This window comes from Hydra viridissima, unplaced genomic scaffold (genome assembly GCF_058129835.1).
Source record: "Hydra viridissima isolate aposymbiotic clone 2 unplaced genomic scaffold, HvirCarnegie_v1 scaffold_14, whole genome shotgun sequence".
NCBI classification, from domain to species: Eukaryota; Metazoa; Cnidaria; class Hydrozoa; order Anthoathecata; family Hydridae; genus Hydra; species Hydra viridissima.
The window spans coordinates 84634-106742 of NW_028324313.1; the positions used below are offsets into that span (position 1 = coordinate 84634).

At 29.5% G+C, this 22109-nt stretch overlaps 1 protein-coding gene across 2 annotated transcripts; it reads right to left on the reverse strand.

Annotated features, from left to right (window-relative positions):
• Window positions 1-6441: 6441 nt before the first annotated feature.
• Window positions 6442-18471, reverse strand: LOC149878638 (uncharacterized). 2 transcript variants are annotated; one of them, XM_090071653.1, is made up of 4 exons: window positions 18099-18471; window positions 14384-14436; window positions 14058-14312; window positions 6442-13101 (listed from the first exon to the last, which is right to left on the reverse strand). In XM_090071653.1, exons 1-4 carry the CDS (start codon window positions 18125-18127, stop codon window positions 6614-6616), a joined length of 6825 nt encoding a protein of 2274 aa, XP_089927779.1. In that variant the 5' UTR covers window positions 18128-18471; the 3' UTR covers window positions 6442-6613. The 2 variants fall into 2 exon arrangements, with proteins under 2 accessions (XP_089927779.1, XP_089927780.1); XM_090071654.1 differs by lacking the exons at window positions 14058-14312; window positions 14384-14436.
• Window positions 18472-22109: the final 3638 nt, after the last annotated feature.

The window sequence follows — 22109 nt, forward strand, 5'->3', positions numbered from 1 at the left end:
TATCCACATGTATCCAAGCTAATTTATTAACAGTGTATAGCTAAAGTCCAAAGGTGTACAACAAAGAAAAAATTTTCACCACATAAATCCACAATTTTTTGTAATTAAATTTCATTTAGATCATGTGCGCTCTTTTTTTTAAAAATGGAGTTATTTGAAGAATGGCATAGACATAATCAAGAAGAAAGAAACTCTCGTTTAATGGATTTTATTTTGCAAAGATTTTGTGTTACTGATGTAACTGATGTGGCTAGAGATTCTGAGAGGTCTTGGCAGTTAAAAATTTCATGTATGGCTTCAAAATTCGCAAAAAAATGGTCTGCAGCACATATGATGATGGAGCGTTTTTTAAACAAAAATAAAATTTGGTTAGAGGGGGCATATGTAGAATTTAAAGTAAGTATATACCAGAAATGCACTTTTTCATCATCTGGAGAAATACAAGGACGGCCAAAAAAGAACTTTGAAGACTCGTCTTTTAAAACCAAAAAGCGAAGGGTTGAAAACTTAGTAAAATCGCAAAGTGCAACTGAGTTGACCACAGCTGCTGAAGTAGCATGCCGTGCGTTGGGGCACAGAAACCAAGCTACTTTAATCAGAAAAAGTCTGGAATCATCAGAAAAAATTAAATCAAAAGACTTTATTTGTGGGGGCAGGCAGTTAAATCGTGACGAGGCATTAGCTTATTACATTGACTCTAAATGTACAAGTCATTCTTATAAACAGACGAGAAAGTGGTCTTTAAAGGCAGGGCATATATTATTTCCATCTTATTATAGTCTATGCAAGTCGAAAAAGTTATGTTATCCATTAGATGAACATATTTCTGTTACAGAAACACGTGCCGAAATTAGCCTACAAGCTATACTTGATAAAACTACTGAACGCCTAATTGAAGCTCAATGCGAAGTTCTTAAAAGTATTGCTTTTACTACGCCATTCACACTAATTAGCAAATGGTGATGTGATGGGAGCTCCGGTCACAGCACATACAAACAGAGATTTAAAAACTCTGACGCTACTGATGAATTTCTGTTTGTATTTTCATTTGTTCCGTTGAGACTGAGTGACGGTCAAAATATTATTTGACAAAATCCACGACCTTCATCCACGCTTTATTGCCGACCAATTAAATTTATTTTTTCAAAAGAAACAAATCTTTTAACTACAACAGAAACTAACCAAGTTTTAACAGAAATTTCTCAACTTGTTCCAACATCTATAAGACTCAAGGAATCTCAAATTTCTGTTAAACACGACCTAATACTATCAATGATAGATGGAAGAGTTTGCAATGCCTTGACTGACAAAAGTTCCCAACAAAAATGTTACATATGTGGTGCGACTCTTAAAATGATGAACGGTGAACTAAAAGACTTAGTTGTTAAAAAAGAACATTATGGTTTTGGTCTGTCTACTTTGCATGCGTGGATTCGTTTTTTTGAGTGCATGCTACACATTAGCTATCGTTTAGATATAAAAAAGTGGCAAGTTAGAAGCGATGAAGATAAATTTAGTGTCCAAAAACGTTCAGAAGATATCAAACAAAAATTTAAAAAGCAAATGGGTCTTATTGTAGATAAACCAAAACATGGCTTTGGGAATACAAATGATGGGAACACAGCTCGCAGGTTTTTTATGAAGCCAGAGTTGAGTGGCGAGATTACGGGTTTAGACATCAATCTCATTAAAAATTTCAGTATTTTATTAAGAACACTTTCCTCTGGCTATGATATTAACTATTATGAATTTAAAAAGCTTTGTTCTGAAACCAGAACTCTTTATATTAATCTGTATCCGTGGTACTATATGCCTGTTACTGTGCACAAAATACTTGTACATAGCACGGAAGTTATAAAAACATGCCTTCTTCCAATAGGACAGCTGTCGGAAGAGTCTCAAGAAGCCCGCAATAAAGATTTTCATCGATTCCGCGAACACCATACAAGAAAAAATTCACGTATTTGCACAAATATAGATTTGCTCAATATGCTTTTGATAGATCCTGTCATTAACTGACACAGAGAATTGTTAAGTAAAAAAACTGGTAAACTACCGTTGGAAGTTTTGAATTTAATTATCCCACCTATAATACCACCACAGCTTGATGAAAATAGAATTATGTGTGACGATGAAGATTATTTAGAGTCCGATTCATCGGGTACCGAAAGTAACAATGATTCATCCGATAATAATTAATTATTAATAAAATATTTTTTTATTTTACGTAATGTAGTGAGTATATTTTTATATTTTGTATATTTGTAGTGAGTGTATTTTTATTTTAGGCAAAATTTTATTACATTATTTGTGTTGAAATTAAGTTTTTATTTTAATACTTAATTATCTTTTTCAAGACAAAAACTTTTAAAAACTTAAAAGTAATAAAATATCGCCTTTTTTACAATAAAATTAAAAAAAAAAAAAAAAAAACTTTTTATAGTAAAATTGACTTTTTGGCGCCCCTTTAAGCTTAAACGGGGTAATTTGGCCTCTGCCTCCCCCAGGCCACCCAACTGCATAACTATTCAATAAAACACCAAAATATTGTTAACTACATTCTCAGGAATGAAATTACAAAGCAAAATATTTTTGTCCACCTAGCTTGTATGAGACGATTCACTGTGCAGCGTAATAAAAAAACGCTAAAACGAACTTTAAAATATGGATGGCACAATATACAAGAAGAAGGTTACCATCATGAAAAAAACAACAAAAAAAGCCGTTTTTTTGTTTGTTGCTAACCCGAACTATACGGGAAATCAAAATGATTAACTTTTTAAAATTAATTTTTTTTGTGTGTACATGTGAATATATATATATATATATATATATATATATATATATATATATATATATATATATATATATATATATATATATATATATACACACACACACACAACAGTGTATGTATATAAGCTATATATTATTTGATATTAACTTTTTATATAATAAAAACATATTATTTTGAATATTCATATAACAAAAACATATTGTTTAAAACATATTAAAACATTATATATATATATATATATATATATATATATATATATATATATATATATATATATATATATATATACATACATATATTCAACAGTATATGTATAGCCTAGCTTTTAGAAATATAAGCTATTTGTTATTTGAAATTTAGTTTTCATATAATAAAAACATTGTTTATCATTTTGTTAATATTAAATTTCTCTATGTTCAGGAACCAAAAGTCCTTTATTAATTTCAACAAAGAAAAATCATATTGGAAAAAGCGTCATGATGTTAAGAAAATTGTTGAAATGAATCTCGAAGAAGACTTTGATAATAGTCAAAATGTTATTGTAGATAGTATAGGTAGGGCTGATTTACATTTTGATCCAGTTTATACAGAAGAGTTGGTAAAATCGGACAGCTTGGTTATTGACGTAACAAGTATATACAGTTCAGAAGATGATATTATTTCTTCAGAATCCAAATCTTTCAATGATGATGTATCTGATGAACAGTTAATTCCACTTTTGAGAGAATGGGCAATAAGTTTTAACATACCAGTGACCCTTTTTTCACAATTGTTAAAACTTCTTCATCCATTCCACAAATTCTTGCCTCTTGATGCTCGCACTATATTGAAAACTCCACGACAAATAAATATAAATCATTTAGAAGATGGTATTTTTTGTATATGATTGCCATGTTGGGGTCAAATATAACTTAGTTAAAATGTTCCATGCAAAAGAATTGAATTGTTTGTTAAATAACTCTATACCTCTTTTGATTAACACTGATGGTTTGCCTATTTACAAAAGTTCTACTTATCAATTGTGGCCTTTACTTGGAATCGTGAAAGGCTCTCCTAATGAGAATCCTTTTACTATTGGTATCTATGGTGGTAATAAAAAGCCTGCAAGTGTCAAAGAATTTTTAAATAATTTCATTTCTGAAACAAAAGTTCTTGAAAGAGAAGGAATTTAATTGACAATCATTTGTTTCAGGTTACAATTTCGAATTTTGTTTGTGACGCGCCAGCTCGAGCTTTTTTAAAATGCATAAAAATGCACTCAGGTTATAACTCATGTGAGCGCTGCATCCAGAAAGGTGAATGGGTTGATGGAAAAGTCATATTACCAGAAATTAATGCACCATTATTATTAATATCTTTTGACAAAATGTTTGGTTCTTCACATCATCATGCTGCTAGTCCACTAAAAAAGCTTAATTTTGGATTGGTTGGCAGATTTAATCTTGACTACATGCATCTTGTGTGTCTTGGAGTGATGCGCCGTCTTTTAGCTTTGTGGAAAAAAGGCCCTTTAAAAAGAAGATTTTCTGCAAAGCTGATCACTCAACTCTGAGCGTTTATGCAATTTTCAATTTATGATACCAAAAGAATTTAGTCGCAAGCCGCGATCTCTACAGGAGTTGGATCGTTGAAAGGCCACTGAATTTCGTCAGTTTTTATTGTATACTGGACCAGTTGCTTAAAAACAAATTATTGTTATCACTATGCCGAGTATTCTCGTAAACTTCTTACTCAGTTTGTGGAACTTGCTCCTTTATTGTATAGACAAAGCATTTTAGTTTATAATGTTCATAATTTAATCCACATTGTTGATGATGTTTTATTATTTGGAGCATTAAATTCAGTGAGCACATTTCCTTTTGAAAACTACCTCGGAAAGTTAAAAAAATTAATCCATCATTCAAATTTACCCTAACAGCAAATCATATGTCGGTTGTCTGAACATGAGCATTTATTACCGACTATGGCTAATAAAAGTAAAATAGAGCTAAAATATGTCCATGAAGAGGGGCTCATTCCTTTTGAATTTATCAATGGTGATTGTGTTCAATATAAAAAATTGCAGTTTGACAACATTTTTATTCGTGTATCTAAAAATGATTCATTATTTTTGCTCAAAAATGGTAGTATTATTTTAATAAAAAACATTTTGAAGATTGACAATAATATTACTAATGTTTATCAACAGTTTTTAACAAAAACTTCATTGTACGAACTGCCACCCTTCACATCTAGCGATTTGGGTATATATTCTTTATCCAGACCAGATCCAAATTTAAAATGCACTCATTACACCCAAATTGCTAAAAAGTGTGTTGGATTGTGGTATAAAGAAGGCCACTTGGCTTGCATTCCTTTTGCTCATAGGTTTTGATGATTGATCCTCTTTTTAACAGAGCACATAAAATAAGAATAAAAATGTTTAAAGAGTTTATAAATGTGAGAATTATCAAAGATTTTACAAATGTGAGAATAAATTTTAAAAGCTTAATTAGTTTTTATTTCTAATTGAAAAAATGACGGTAACAATGGTAGTTATAATTATTACTACCACCGTTACCCACAATTTTTTTCAAAATTTTTTAAGGAAGAATGTTTGGATTTGTTGGCCAAAATAACTATTTGGATTAACAAATGCAATTACATATGTCAACATAAGTAATGCAGCTGCACTAACTATCGTAAGATCCAGTTGTCCCAACTGCAAATCTAACACAGCTGCGCCAACTAACGCAAAATATGATTGGCCCAACAGCATATTTAACGTAGTTGCCCTAACTAATGCAAAATATGGTTGGCCCAACAGCAAATCGAATGCAGTTGTGCCAATTAAAGCGAAACGCGGTCGGCTCAACAGCAAATCACACAGGGTGGCGTCAACTACCGCAAAACAACGTTGGCCTAACGATACAGGCTGCTCGGGTAAGCGCTTGTGTTTTTGTGGAATACTTTTTGAGGAAGTCTTTATATAATATGTAATGTATAACCTCTTTGATTCATATGAAATTTTCTTTATTAAAGCGAAACTTGCGACCCAAATGGTGTGAGTGACCCAAATAGTGTGATTATCTTTTTTTTTTGGAATATATATTTTTTTCTCATTTTCTAGTTAAAAGGCTTTCGCAAAGGGTATTGGGTTTAGAATGATTTTGTGTGTACGGATGTGGATATGTTTGAATCTTTTGTAAAATGATAATAATCTGATTTGATTTTAACGTGGCGTGTACATTTTTTGCACGCATTTTTCTCTGCAAAAAATAAGCAATTATTTTGCTAGCCACATTCTTATTTAACGTCAAGCTTAATCATGAGGAAAATAATAATTATTATGACATTTTAATTACTAACTAAATAAAAAATTTAATGTTTAAACAATGTCATAAAAAACTAAAGAACTTTTGGTTTTTTATTTCACTCTTATATCAAACTTCATCTGAAATTTTTGTAAAACCTGTCCCAAGGTTATTCATCTGAAACTTCACGTTTCTATTTTAATTTTCTATTATTCAAGCTGTAAAAAATTTATTATTATTAACTTATTCTTAAAACCCATTTGAAAAACTTTTCATTGAATTACAAACTTCATTCATAAACTAAATACCAATTCATATTTTTTTTATTAACAACTTCCATCATCTTCAAACTTTTTTATCGTATATTGGATAAAAAACTTCCGATAAAAAAAAAAATAAAAATCATATAAATCTATTTACATACAAATATATAATAAAGTAATATTGATCGGCATATAGGAGAATGATTATCTAAAAACGCCAGTTTCCCATCTCTTCTCTCCGTTTCAAACAAATTTCTATATTACTTTTTGGGATCCAATGTTGATGGATGATTGATACCTAAATTATCCGTTTCTAATTTATCAACTTGAAAATAAATTTCTAAGGCTTCACTATATTTTCCCATTCGACTCAAACAGGTTGAAATATTAAATTTTGTATCCAATGTTAATGGATGATTGATACCTAAAATTTTTATTCGTTTTTTATCAACTTGATAAAAAAATTCTAAAGCTTCTTTATATTTTCCCATTCGACTCAAACAGGTTGCTATATTATTTTTTGTATTTAATGTTGATGGATGATTGATACTAAAAATATCCGTTCGTATTTTATCAACTTGATAAAAAATTTCTAAAGCTTCTTTATATTTTCCCATTCGACTCAAACAGGTTGCTATATTATTTTTTGTATTTAATGTTGATGGATGATTGATACTAAAAATATCCGTTCGTATTTTATCAACTTGATAAAAAATTTCTAAAGCTTCTTTATATTTTCCCATTCGACTCAAACAGGTTGCTAAATTATTTTTTGTATCCAATGTTGATGGATGAGTGATACCTAAAGTATCCGTTTGTATTTTATCAAATTGATAATAAATTTCTAAGGCTTCATTATATTTTCCCATTCGACTCAAACAGGTTGCTATATTATTTTTTGTTTTTAATGTTGATGGATGATTGATACCTAAAACATCCGTTCGTATTTTATCAACTTGATAAAAAATTTCTAAAGCTTCATTATATTTTCCCATTCGATTCAAACAGGTTGCTATATTATTTTTTGTATTTAATGTTGATGGATGGTTGATACCTAAAATATCCGTTCGTATTTTATCAACTTGATAAAAAACTACTAAAGCTTCATTATATTTTCCCATTCGACTCAAACAGGTTGCTATATTATTTTTCGTATTTAATGTTGATGGATGATTGATACATAAAATATTCGTTTTTATTTTATCAACTTGATAATAAGTTTCTAAAGCTTCATTATATTTTCCCATTCGACTCAAACAGGTTGCTATATTATTTGTTGTATCAAATGTTGATGGATGATTGGTACCTAAAATATCCTTTCGTATTTTATCAACTTCAAAATAAATTTCTAAAGCTTCATTATATTTTCCCATATCACTCAAAGAGGTTGCTATATTATTTTTTGTATCCAATGTTGATGGATGATTGATACCTAAAATATCCGTTTGAATATTATCAACTTGATAACAAATTTCTAAAGCTTCATTATATTTTCCCATTCGACCCAAACAGGTTGCTATGTTGTTTTTTGTATATAATAATGATGGATGATTGATACCTAAAATCTCCTCTCGTATTTTATCAACTTGATAATAAATTTCTAAAGCTTCATTATTTTTTCCTATTCCATATAAACAGTTTGCTATATTATTTTTTGTATCCAATGTTGATGGATGATTGATACCTAAAATATCCGTTTGTATCTTATCAACTTGATAATAAATTTCTAAAGCTTCATTATATCTTCCCATTCGACTTGAACAGGTTGCTATATTACTTTTTGTATTTAATGTTGATGGATGATTGATACCTAAAACATCCGTTCGTATTTTATCAACTTGATAACAAATTTCTAAAGCTTCTTTGTATTTTCCCATTCGAATGAAACAAGTTCCTATATTATTCTTTGTATCCAATGATGATGGATGATTGATACCTATAATCTCCTCTCCTATTTTATCAACTTGATAATATATTTCTAAAGCTTCATTATATTTTCCCATATCACTCAAACAGTTTGCTATATTATTTTTTGTATCCAATGTTGATTGATGATTGATACCTAAAATATCCGTTTGTATCTTATCAACTTGATAATATATTTCTAAAGCTTCATTATATCTTCCCATTCGACTTGAACAGGTTGCTATATTACTTTTTGTATTTAATGTTGATGGATGATTGATACCTAAAACATCCGTTCGTATTTTATCAACTTGATAACAAATTTCTAAAGCTTCTTTGTATTTTCCCATTCGAATGAAAGAAGTTCCTATATTATTTTTTGTATCCAATGATGATGGATGATTGATACCTAAAATATCGGTTTGTATTTTATCAACTTGATAATAAATTTCTAAAGCTTCATTATATTTTCCCATATCACTCAAACAGTTTGCTATATTATTTTTCGTATTTAATGTTGATGGATGATTGATACATAAAATATTCGTTTTTATTTTATCAACTTGATAATAAGTTTCTAAAGCTTCATTATATTTTCCCATTCGACTCAAACAGGTTGCTATATTATTTGTTGTATCAAATGTTGATGGATGATTGGTACCTAAAATATCCTTTCGTATTTTATCAACTTCAAAATAAATTTCTAAAGCTTCATTATATTTTCCCATATCACTCAAAGAGGTTGCTATATTATTTTTTGTATCCAATGTTGATGGATGATTGATACCTAAAATATCCGTTTGAATATTATCAACTTGATAACAAATTTCTAAAGCTTCATTATATTTTCCCATTCGACCCAAACAGGTTGCTATGTTGTTTTTTGTATATAATAATGATGGATGATTGATACCTAAAATCTCCTCTCGTATTTTATCAACTTGATAATAAATTTCTAAAGCTTCATTATTTTTTCCTATTCCATATAAACAGTTTGCTATATTATTTTTTGTATCCAATGTTGATGGATGATTGATACCTAAAATATCCGTTTGTATCTTATCAACTTGATAATAAATTTCTAAAGCTTCATTATATCTTCCCATTCGACTTGAACAGGTTGCTATATTACTTTTTGTATTTAATGTTGATGGATGATTGATACCTAAAACATCCGTTCGTATTTTATCAACTTGATAACAAATTTCTAAAGCTTCTTTGTATTTTCCCATTCGAATGAAAGAAGTTCCTATATTATTTTTTGTATCCAATGATGATGGATGATTGATACCTAAAATATCGGTTTGTATTTTATCAACTTGATAATAAATTTCTAAAGCTTCATTATATTTTCCCATATCACTCAAACAGTTTGCTATATTATTTTTTGTATCCAATGTTGATGGATGATTGATACCTAAAACATCCGTTCGTATTTTATCAACTTGATAATAAATTTCTAAAGCTTCATTATATCTTCCCATTCGACTTGAACAGGTTGCTATATTACTTTTTGTATTTAATGTTGATGGATGATTGATACCTAAAACATCCGTTCGTATTTTATCAACTTGATAACAAATTTCTAAAGCTTCATTGTATTTTCCCATTCGAATGAAAGAAGTTCCTATATTATTCTTTGTATCCAATGATGATGGATGATTGATACCTAAAATATCGGTTTGTATTTTATCAACTTGATAATAAATTTCTAAAGCTTCATTATATTTTCCCATATCACTCAAACAGTTTGCTATATTATTTTTTGTATCCAATGTTGATGGATGATTGATACCTAAAACATCCGTTCGTATTTTATCAACTTGATAACAAATTTCTAAAGCTTCATTATATTTTCCCATTCGACTTGAACAGGTTGCTATATTACTTTTTGTATTTAATGTTGATGGATGATTGATACCTAAAACATCCGTTCGTATTTTATCAACTTGATAACAAATTTCTAAAGCTTCTTTGTATTTTCCCATTCGAATGAAAGAAGTTCCTATATTATTTTTTGTATCCAATGATGATGGATGGTTGATACCTAAAATATCGGTTTGTATTTTATCAACTTGATAATAAATTTCTAAAGCTTCATTATATTTTCCCATATCACTCAAACAGTTTGCTATATTATTTTTTGTATCCAATGTTGATGGATGATTGATACCTAAAACATCCGTTCGTATTTTATCAACTTGATAATAAATTTCTAAAGCTTCATTATATCTTCCCATTCGACTTGAACAGGTTGCTATATTACTTTTTGTATTTAATGTTGATGGATGATTGATACCTAAAACATCCGTTCGTATTTTATCAACTTGATAACAAATTTCTAAAGCTTCATTGTATTTTCCCATTCGAATGAAAGAAGTTCCTATATTATTCTTTGTATCCAATGATGATGGATGATTGATACCTAAAATATCGGTTTGTATTTTATCAACTTGATAATAAATTTCTAAAGCTTCATTATATTTTCCCATATCACTCAAACAGTTTGCTATATTATTTTTTGTATCCAATGTTGATGGATGATTGATACCTAAAACATCCGTTCGTATTTTATCAACTTGATAACAAATTTCTAAAGCTTCATTATATTTTCCCATTCGACTTGAACAGGTTGCTATATTACTTTTTGTATTTAATGTTGATGGATGATTGATACCTAAAACATCCGTTCGTATTTTATCAACTTGATAACAAATTTCTAAAGCTTCTTTGTATTTTCCCATTCGAATGAAAGAAGTTCCTATATTATTTTTTGTATCCAATGATGATGGATGATTGATACCTAAAATATCGGTTTGTATTTTATCAACTTGATAATAAATTTCTAAAGCTTCATTATATTTTCCCATATCACTCAAACAGTTTGCTATATTATTTTTTGTATCCAATGTTGATGGATGATTGATACCTAAAACATCCGTTCGTATTTTATCAACTTGATAACAAATTTCTAAAGCTTCATTGTATTTTCCCATTCGAATCAAACAGTTTGCTATATTATTTTTTGTAGCCAATGTTGATGGATGAGTGATACCTAAAATATCCGTTTGTATTTTATCAACTTGATAATAAGTTTCTAAAGCTTCATTATATTTTCCCATATCACTCAAACACTTTCCTATATTATTTATTGCACGCAATGTTGATGGATGATTGATACCTAAAGTATCCGTTTGTATTTTATCAACTTGATAATAAGTTTCTAAAGCTTCATTATATCTTCCCATTCGACACAAACAGTTTGCTATATTATTTTTTGTATTCAATATTGATGGATGGTTGATCCTTAAAATAACCTTTTGTATTTTATAAACTTGACAATAAATTTCTAAAGCTTCTTTATTCTTTCCCATTTGACTCAAACAGTTTGCTATATTACTTTTTGTATCCAATGTTGATGGATGATTGATCCTGAAATTATCCTTTCGTATTTTATAAACTTGACAATAAATTTCTAAAGCTTCATTATATTTTCCCATTCGACTCAAACAGTTTGCTATATTACTTTTTGTATCTAAAGTTATTTTATTTTTATCTCCGTAAGATGTTGTGTTATAATTTTGAATGGCATTGAGGATGTTTATAGCTTCTTGAAAAAAACCTTTGTTTGATAAGAATCTTTGGATGCTCCAACTCTTTTTATGGAATACTTCACACATTTTTAGTTTGCTAATTCGAAACATGTTGATGAAATGGTTATAGAAGTGCTTCCCATATTCAACGTGTACCTTTACCTCTTTGAACTGTAAGTTTAGAAAATCGACGATGTTTGCGTTGCATATTTCTGTTATTTCGTTGTGTTTTTGATAACATTTACACGCTAACTGTGTCATTTCGTGCATCGTGTATTTGTCATTGTCATTGTCGAAATGATCAAGCAACGAGAAACTAACTAATAATCTTATTGCTCGATTTATAAAAAGTTCTTCGTTTATTTTCAGGTGTTTTGAAATATCGTGAATAAACTTTTTTTTCATGTGTTTACCGTCGCAATACGATAAATGGTTTAACAGTTCTAGTGACTTATCATTCAACGTTTCTAATTTTTTTAATACTATGTTAATTGATTTTATTGTAGACTTTGTTTCCACTTCAGTGGGAATACCTTCCTCGAGCAATTCGAAAGGATATGATTGAAAAAGATATAAATATTCCTGCAATGAAACGCTATTGTTGTTTATATAGCGAATGGCTTGATTAATGGCGAATGGATGATATCGAAGCACATTTATTATTTGTTTTAGTTTTTCGTCGTTGTTTGCTAATACTTGTTTAATGTTTCTTTTTGCGAAAAGTAACGCATCTTGAGGCGAGAAAGAATGAATTTGCACTTGATTAACATCGGTAGACCATGATTTCCATTGCGATGTTACCAAAGTAAATGAATTTTTTTTATTTGATACGTATCTTTCAAAATTCTTCACACTCTCATTGTCGACGTTGTCGAAGATGTAAAGCGTTTTTTCTCTTTCAAAATACTGATGTATTTTTCTACAAATTATTTCAATATCGAACGGATCGCCTTGAGAAACTTTTACGCTTAATCCTAGTTGGTGACAGAGATTAGTCATTGAAACTTGTATTTTGTCAAATGCTGCATCGATCCACACAGCTCTTTCAAAATAGTCGTGGTGAATTTCTGCATATTTTCTAGCGAGCTGAGTTTTTCCTATTCCAGACATTCCAGTTAAAACCGTGATTGATTTACCTGTATTGTTTGTTTGGCACACGCATTCATGAATTTGATTAAGTTCATCGTCACGTGAAAAGAAGGCCTTTGTCGGCGGTAGGATACCGAAAACGGAATGTCGGGATATTAACTCTAAAATACAAAAACTTTTCATTTTTAATAGCATGGTGACTTTTTTGAGGAATGTTTAGAAAGTTAATTTTGAACGGCATTTCGCTATTGACTTGTTTTTGATTGTTAAAACATAATAAAATTTATCCAAGACTTTAAAGACAATTAAACATGCGATTTCTATTTTAAAAAATTAGCACAAACTGCTTAATATAACTTTTACTACGCTTGCTATTACTATGATGAAGCAATTTGTCTATAGGTTTAATTTTCAAGCAATTCCAGTTGTTAACGCTATTTAAAACTATTACAGTTTTTTCTAGAAAAAGCATTTTACATGTAAAGTACTCCCAGAGGAATATTTTGAAATTTGATTTGAGAATATCGCAAAAAACTACAATTCTTTCGAAAACGAAATCAGTATTCAAAAAAAGTATTTGAAAACATTCAAAGGGTGTTACTGCATAAACTCCTAACGTTGAAAAAAAATTTTTTACATTAGAAGTTTATGTAGTAAAACCCTTAGGGGGAGGGTGGTAGGCTAAAAACGGGCAATGTAGGTTGGCTGCAAAAAATTTGAGACAGCGAACTTTTGGAGTCCTGTCGCATTTAGTTTTTATTTCATATTTTTAAATTATTAATATTGTAAACTAAATAATTAAATATAATAATGCTATAAATGAACCTTTTTTTGAACTTAATTCAAGTGTGAATTTAATCCGCAAAATTGCTAAATTTTTTTGCTGATAAAAGGCCTGAAAGATTTGTGACATAAATAAACTAAATAAATAAAGAAAAGTTTGTCCTTTTTAAAAATGTTCGTTTTAGGTAAAAAATATTTTAACGGTCTGCAGAGTTTTAACATTTTTTTTATATTTTGTGTTTTGTTTTTCTTATCTCTAATAAATATTCAGGGGCAGCCGGACAACTTCGGCATGAGAAGACGGCAGTAAAACTATGAAGCTCAAAATACCTACTTCGTTCGCATTCACTAATCAAATCTTTACGCTCGCACAAAAGTAATCCTCTTTTCACATCTTGCCATTTTTTTGATGAATTATTCTTACGCCATTGATTTAGTATTTGCAAAGTTTGTTCTCTCGTAGTTTTAAACTTTTTTTTTACATTTTCTATAGCTGAGTCATCAACCGAAAGACATCGAGCAAAGTTTTTCCAATCATATGTCAGCAAATCAGCAAGTGTTGTAAATATATCTCGTGGAAATTTTTCAACTAAGAGAGAAGGTTTATTTAGAAAATCGAAAATCTTTCTTAAATGGTAAATATAAGAAATATTTTATTACCCATTATATCGTCGAACTCGTTCTCCATGACAACTTCTTCTTTCAAAGCCGTTCTACGAAATAGAAGTCCGTCATTGGTTATGATAATTTTCAGTAAAACGTCCTTAAATTTGTCAGCAAACTATTTTCACGGCTAATAAACCAGTTATAGAACGGCTAATAAGAGGATTTATAGAAGAGAAATAAGTCGTTTGATATCAGATATTTCCGACACCTCCTTAGTCGCTGAAAAAAAACTGCCATCCCAGTAAGTTTCCTTTTTATAGAATGCATTTTTCCATATCCGACAATAAGTTTTTTAATTTGACTTAAAGTGGTTTGACTTACGGGGACTCTGAACTTTAAGAACAAAAAAAAAAATGCTAAAAATCTATCCAAAAGCCACACTTTTAAAAGAAACTTAAGCAATTCTGAATAATGCAGCAGTGCCTGCATGATTTAGATCTGCTTAAATTAGGACTTGTGGAATTATTTTGAAGAATGATTAACAAAGCAATAACTTAAAAGACAGTTTTGAAGTCCAACACGCACTTTGAAGCATAATTTAAAGGCGTATTTTGAAAATGGGACAAAGACTGTCGCATTACAAATATTTTCTTTTATTTTTTAAACTATATTTATAACAGTTTAAAATGTGAGAGGTTTTTCAAAAACGACACATTTTTGCAGAAAAACTTATTTGTGACAAAATTTTGATTTCGATAATTTAATGGATGCGAATTAAGTGGATTTGGATAGACTTATAAAAATGATAACTTAAATTTCTAGAACACTCCTAATATTTTCACAACTTCGTCTTCGTTAAATGATAAGCGTCGACTCTCCCCGGGATCGGATTTATTTGTAACATTTTAAAAACTAATATGTCATCCATTCAAACGTGCGCTTTTAAAAAAGTAAAAACTACCATCCATGTTGTCTGATGTCAAAATGTGTTTAATGCATACTGGGTGACGCAAAAATGTTACAAAATGTTAAGAGAAGTTTCAATCGTGGTTTTAAGTGTCATCGATTCAAACCAAGCTGCAGATTCTTTTAGCTCTTTCTATTCTAAAATGCTTAATTACATTAATTAGATTTGGTTAATGAGTTTTTATGCAATTAAAGAAGTCTATGATATAAACAAAGTAGTTGAATCAAACGACTCTACTTAACATCGGAACTCACTTACCGATACCGCCCTACCTCCAGTTCGGCAGAGACGCTGTAAATGTATGAGCCGTTTGGGACGAAAGTTCATTTGAATGCTTTTGATGTTAATGTTTTTTTTAGTACATAAATGTAAAAACATCATTTAAAGAAATGAATGTAGAACATTCTTTGATAGCGAAAATAAAAAAAAAAAGCCGAGTAGAATATTTTTGTTAAATTTAAACAAACGGTTCCTTTTCTTTAAACTCATCAACGTCATTCTGCATTATTCTCTAAACACTGTCAAGGGCACTGGCATAGAAGTCTTTCGCATCAACTGCTACCTCAAAGAAAGCCATTCTTTTTGCATACCAGCTATTTTTTCCATAAAGTCATGCTCTGCAGAACGTGCATTTTGTACTTCAATCTTTCCTTGAGAGTCATTTGTAATATTCTAAACTGTCATTAGAAAGGGGTTTTTTTATTTTGGAACCTGTTCAGCCATTTTTTTGGTTGTCATTAAGAAACCAAGCTTCTCCTACTTTTTGTACTGCTTAAAGCACTGCAAAATAGTATGCAATAATCCAGAGGAGAAGGAATGGTTATAAGTCTAAATTCTTGATCGGTAGGTTATAAACAGTGATACATGATTGGAAAAAATGTTTGACAGCTTTGAGCTTAACACTGATTTCCATTAGATTTTTCAAAAAACACAAAACAATAAAGTTTCTGTTTTTTGATGAACAAGCATCAAAAAATGTTTGATCATTTCAAACAAATGTTAAGTTGTAGTGCTGAATTCGTCAAGCATTTAACACTTCACCAACGTTTAATTTAGGAATTGGTTGGGTTTGTTGCATGTGATAGCACACTTAAATGACATTTTCATTTTGTGTAAGAGAGTAAAACTATTTTGCTTTTATTTTGTACAGACAATATTCAGCATAAACTTTTACATTTAGTTTCATACCAAACATATTTCTAATCAACTTTTTTTGTGCTCTCTGTTATCATGTTTCCAAATTCAACATTGAACATTGTTTAAATTTTTTAATTATTAAGAAAATATTTATATTGTCTTGATTTCTATAAAGTTTTCAAGTTTCTTCGCAATTTTACATTATTTAGCACTTTTTCCTCTCCCACTGTGTGAAGATCATGTTAACTAGTTAAGTTTACGATTGAATTATTTCTTTATTGCTTAAAATTTGTCTAAAGTCTCCACATGTTTCAGTTTTCAAACATCCATTTTTAAAGAAATATTGTTCCATGCTTAACAGTCCAAGTTAAAATTGATGATTGGTTGAAACTCATTGCAAACAATAGTTATGATCCTGATCTATAAAAAAAGGGCTAGTTTAATGCCAACTGAGCTCACCTACAGTTCCCGGGATGCAAAGCTTGCCTTGCTTAACACATTTTGTTGTTCTGCCTGCAAGCTATAATAGATTTTTTTTTCAGTGATGAATATCTCTGTGGCTATATCTCTTCTGTTTTGCTAATTTTCAATCTTTTCCGACCTTCGTCCAGGGGTTTACATGTTAACAAAGTTATACTTTTGCCATTTGCACTATGAAATTCAAAAGTAACAAAAACTGAATTTCGGCAAAAAAATGGACTTACGCCCCATTTGATTAACCTGTTATTCAATTGATTTCATTGAATTGTTTTTAAGTAGAAATGCACTTGTTAAAAGAGCCTACACAAAGTGATTTACATTCAGCAATACTGGGCTCATTCTTCTATGGGTTGTTTAATAAAACTGAGAAACGTTTAAAACAGTTTTTAGGTCTTTGTTATACAAGCAGTTCTTGCTGTCTTGAACGTCATTAGTTTCAATCGTAAATACTTCAAACCTTTGACCTTTTGAAGAATAATTTATTTGTTAAGCAATTCGTTGATGTATATTGGATCTGTTTCTTTTTTTAAGTTTTCTTTTTAAAATAGCAAAATCCTTGTCGCAAGGCAAAGAAGGAACGACCTTGATTAATCAATGTGCAATGATTTTATCGGTTTTAAATTTATTTGAACTCTATTTGCTTTTAGTAAAAAACTTTATTGCCAGACTTAAATGTTTCCTCCTTTCAGCTATAGCAATACGCTAAATAACATCGTTCAATATTTTGCTATTGCGAAAATAATTTAGCGGAGACGAAAATTTTTAAAACTTCCTTTTTTATGTTTGTTGATGAAACTTAATGGTTCATCAATTGTTTACTGAAACGTTTACACTAAACATTTTGAATATGCAACTTATGATAATTTATTCTGGTATTAAATCCTTTGCTGACAGCATTTTTGGGAATGCTATTACCCAATCAGATGAGTTGAGTAACATTTCATAATCTTTAATAAATTTAATGAAGCCTAAATAAATTTAATGACGCTTTCTCTGAAACAGTTTTCTGATAGCAAGTTTCTGGTATAAAATTTATCATGTTTATGTTCTGATATTCAGTTAGAAAACTTGTTGTTGTTTAAGAACTCTGGCTTCATTCTGCTTTATTTTATCAGTTTTTAAAACTAAGAAACTTAAACTGTTATAGAACAAGTGACAGAAGTAAACCAAAAATTGACGACGTACCGATTCATTTCGTGCTCTATTTTTTCCATTTTCCTTACTGAAAATATTCTTTTCTGCGATCTTTATTAGAACAGCTGGTTGATGGAGAAAAGCAGTTTTTGTTTCCAAAGTTTTTCTTGAAGTTGTTTAATCCAGCACGTTAATGATTTTAGAATTGAAGCTTTAACTTCAACGCTTAATTAAAAAGACTGAATCGTGCAACAGCAAACCATAAAAATCAAGAAAAATAAAACAAAAACCAGTATCAAATCAGTAAAAAATTTGAATTGGTTTTGTTCAATGAAAAGTTACCAAACGATATCTGCGACGAACCAATCTGAGATCTGCCATCGGTGTGACCGTGTTTTAGTTGTTGAACTTTCACTTTCAAAGGTTTAAAGTATATAAACTCTCTTGCATTAAGATTAACTCTGCTGTTATTTGATTTTTAATTGGTATTAAATTTTTTTATGTTATTGAACAATGGCCGTCAATCAGTTCAAGTCTTCGTCAAATATGAGGACTTAATCAAATAATAGGATCAAACTTAATGATAAAAGCGTAAAATGTGTAGATTGAGCTAATCTGAAAGAAACAGACCATTTGCTTCTAGGGAGGATTGATAAGAAATCGATTTGTAAACTTTTTTCGGTGTATTTTACAAAAATTCGGTTACAACATCTTTATTACGGTCTTTCTTTTAATCACCTTAAAAAGTCAGTAAAGTTAAAGATAATATGGAGTAGTAGCATGGCCTACTATATTACACGGCCGTATATGTTACATTTTAGAGGCCGATTCTAAGAGGCCTATTTGCGCAAAAAAAGTAAATGACACAACTACAAGTGATAAAGTGTAAAATTGCAAGTGTAAAATATTAAACTTGCATAAGATTATTGGTTTAAAAAGGATATATATATATATATATATATATATATATATATATATATATATATATATATATATATATATATATATATATAGCTATTTTAGAAAGTTAATAAAAGTTTAAAAAGTTAAATCATATCATGGTTAACAAGTGTGTTGCATATGGTTGTAAAACTGGATACATCAGTTCTTTGGAAGATAAAAAAGTTGCTTCTTTTCATTTTCCTTTCAAAAATGAAGAGTTACTAAATTATTGGGTTCATTTTGTAAACCGTAGTGATTGGATGCCTTCACCTAACTCTGTTTTGTGTGAAAAGCATTTTAATGAAAAGTACATTATCCGTGGTGTAAAATGCAAGTTAAATTGGAATTTGGATCCTATTCCTGAAATTTTTTCAAGTGAGTGCTTAAAACGTCCTTCCACACTACCATCACCTATTGCTATGAGAAGACCACCTAAAACTCGGATTTATCAAGAAGATGAACTTAGTTCTTTTTCTAAAAATGATAAAATTACTGACTGGAACATGTTAAATAGTAAACATTCACCAGAAGGCTTTGAATTTAAAAAACATCTCAATTGTATAATTTATTATAGTTTAGTATTTGATCCAATTACACATTTTCCTTTAATTCTTGAATCAATAAAAATTGACAATTGTTTATGTGTAGCTTTACAATATAAAGGAAATAATGTTCCACTTCCTCCATGGTTAACTAAAGGTCATAATGCCAAATTAACTTGTTTGAGTATGTTAGAGAATCTTGCTTCATACATAAAAATCATTGCTTCTTCTAATAGAAATATGCTTCTTGATGAAATAAATAGTCGAATATACTATAAATCCAAGGGTCAACCACAGTATTCTGCCAATATGATTAGACATGCTTTATTATTAAGATATACATCTAAACAAGCATATAAAATGTTACTTGAATTTTTTCCGTTACCTTCAATTTCTTTATTGAATAAAATAAAACAAGGTGGAGTTGATGCAATAAAGGGTGCTAAAATACTGCTTGAGAAAGGTTCAATACATGAAGATATAATACTAATTGTAGATGAATTTTATCTTCAGAAACAAGCACAATATTGTAGTGGTGTTTATGTGGGTGCAAATGACGAGGGTACTCTGTACAAAGGAGTTGTTGCATTTATGATAGTTAGTTTAAAAAAATCTATTCCTTTTATTATAAAAGCAATACCTGAAGTTACTATAAGTGGTAAATGGCTTTCAGATCAAATATCAGATTCTATTAGTTCTCTTTCTCTATCTGGTTTTAAAATTCGAGGAATTGTTACTGACAATCATCAAGCAAATGTAACTGCATTTAGTTTACTTCATTCTAAATTTGGTAACCAATCAAGTTTGTTTATTCATCATCCTGATAGTCCGAATAATAAAATATACTTATTTTATGATAGTGTTCACTTAGTTAAAAATATCAGAAATAATTTATTACACTGTAAAAAATTTGTCTTTCCATCGTTCACATACAATATAAAGGATGATTCTTATAGTTGTCCAGCTGGTTATATTACTTGGGGAGATTTTCATCATCTACATTCTAAAGATGAGCAACTTCAGGGTAATTTAAGAAAAGCTCCAAAAATCACATATCAAAGTCTTCACCCTGGTAACAGAAAGCAAAATGTTTCTCTTGCACTGTCCATTTTTGATGAAACAACAATTGCAAGTTTTAAAAGTTATTTTCCAGAACGAAAAGACATTTCTGGTTTTCTTACTATTTTTCAAAAATGGTGGACTATTTCAAATTCTAAACAACAATTTAGTCCAAATAAACTTGGTAATGCAATTGTTTGTGATGATGGTAAAACAACTTTTTTTAGGCAACTTGCTAATTGGATTGAACTTTGGCAGAAATCTCCATATTTTACACTATCAAAACAAACATCATCTGCTCTTATCACAACTCTGCGTTCCCAAGCTTTACTTATAGATGAGCTTATTGAAGAAGGATATTCGTATGTGCTCACTTCACGACTTCAAAGTGACCCAATAGAGCGTAGATTTTCACAATATAGACAGATGAGTGGGGGGAGATTTCTGATAAGCTTAGTAGAAGTTCAACATTCAGAAGTTATTTTAGCATGTCGGTCTTTAATTAAGGAGAATGTAAATTTTTGGAAAGAGGATCTAAAGAAAGACCATAATAACCCTAATAATAAAGAATTACTGGAAATATTAGATTTAAACTCAAATGAGATATCTGAATCAACTCTCTTACCTGATACAGAAGAGGTTGCAACAACAATTGCTGGTTATATAGCTAAGAAATTGATAAAAAGAAGCAAATGCAGTTATTGCAAATCTATGCTAGCTACAGATACAAACAATATAGTTATTTGTCCATATCTACAATTACTTTCAAGAGGTGGTCTTACTGTACCTTCACTTTCACTCAAAGATTTTACATGTGGATGTTTTGCAGTCTTAGATAAACTTTCAAATTTAATAACTAAACAAGGGGCTAATGTCAAAGAAGTATCAACCTTTGTTTTATCAAAATACTTCCCAACAATTACTTTTACTTGTGATTTACACAAAGAATGGGGTTTTAACTTTGCTTCTAAAATTATAATTAATATCTTTTTTAACAATAAGCAGAACCTTATCAATGCCACTGTAAGAAAAGATGCTGTTAAAAGTTTTAAAAGTAGACAGAGACAAAAGTAAAGTTAAAAAAACAAACAAATATTATAAATAGATAAAACATAGAAATGGATAAAATATATAAAAGAACATAAACCTTAACCTGTGATTTCTTTATAAATTCCCAATGTTGTTGTCAATTTAAATGTATTATTAACAGATATAAAAATGTATATTAGACACAAATATATATAATATACATAGATATATATGTTTATATATACATAAATCGCTGGTATGAAAACACAAAATGCCAGTTTTCTGTGAATACTTTTTATTTGTACTCGTAATATTACATTTATTTCGCATGAGATATGTTTTTTCTCTGTAATTGCGCAGCCATCTTATTTATAAATAGGCCTCTTAGAATCGGCCTCTAAAATGTAACATATACGGCCGTGTAATATAGTAGGCCATGGTTGTAGAAAAGTAAAGTAGCATAAAAATGTTTAAAATAAATAGAATTAAA

Excerpts from the sequence above, each read along its gene's own strand:
- LOC149878638 (XM_090071653.1), bottom strand. The coding sequence starts at position 18,127 with ATGGAAAAAATAGAGCACGAAATGAATCG. Across the intron at positions 14,313-14,383 it reads CGAGTTCGACGATATAATGG|TTGAAAAATTTCCACGAGAT; the intron begins GTAATAAAATAT and ends CTTCTCTCTTAG. Across the intron at positions 13,102-14,057 it reads GATTAGTGAATGCGAACGAA|AGTTAATATCCCGACATTCC; the intron begins GTAGGTATTTTG and ends TTTGTATTTTAG.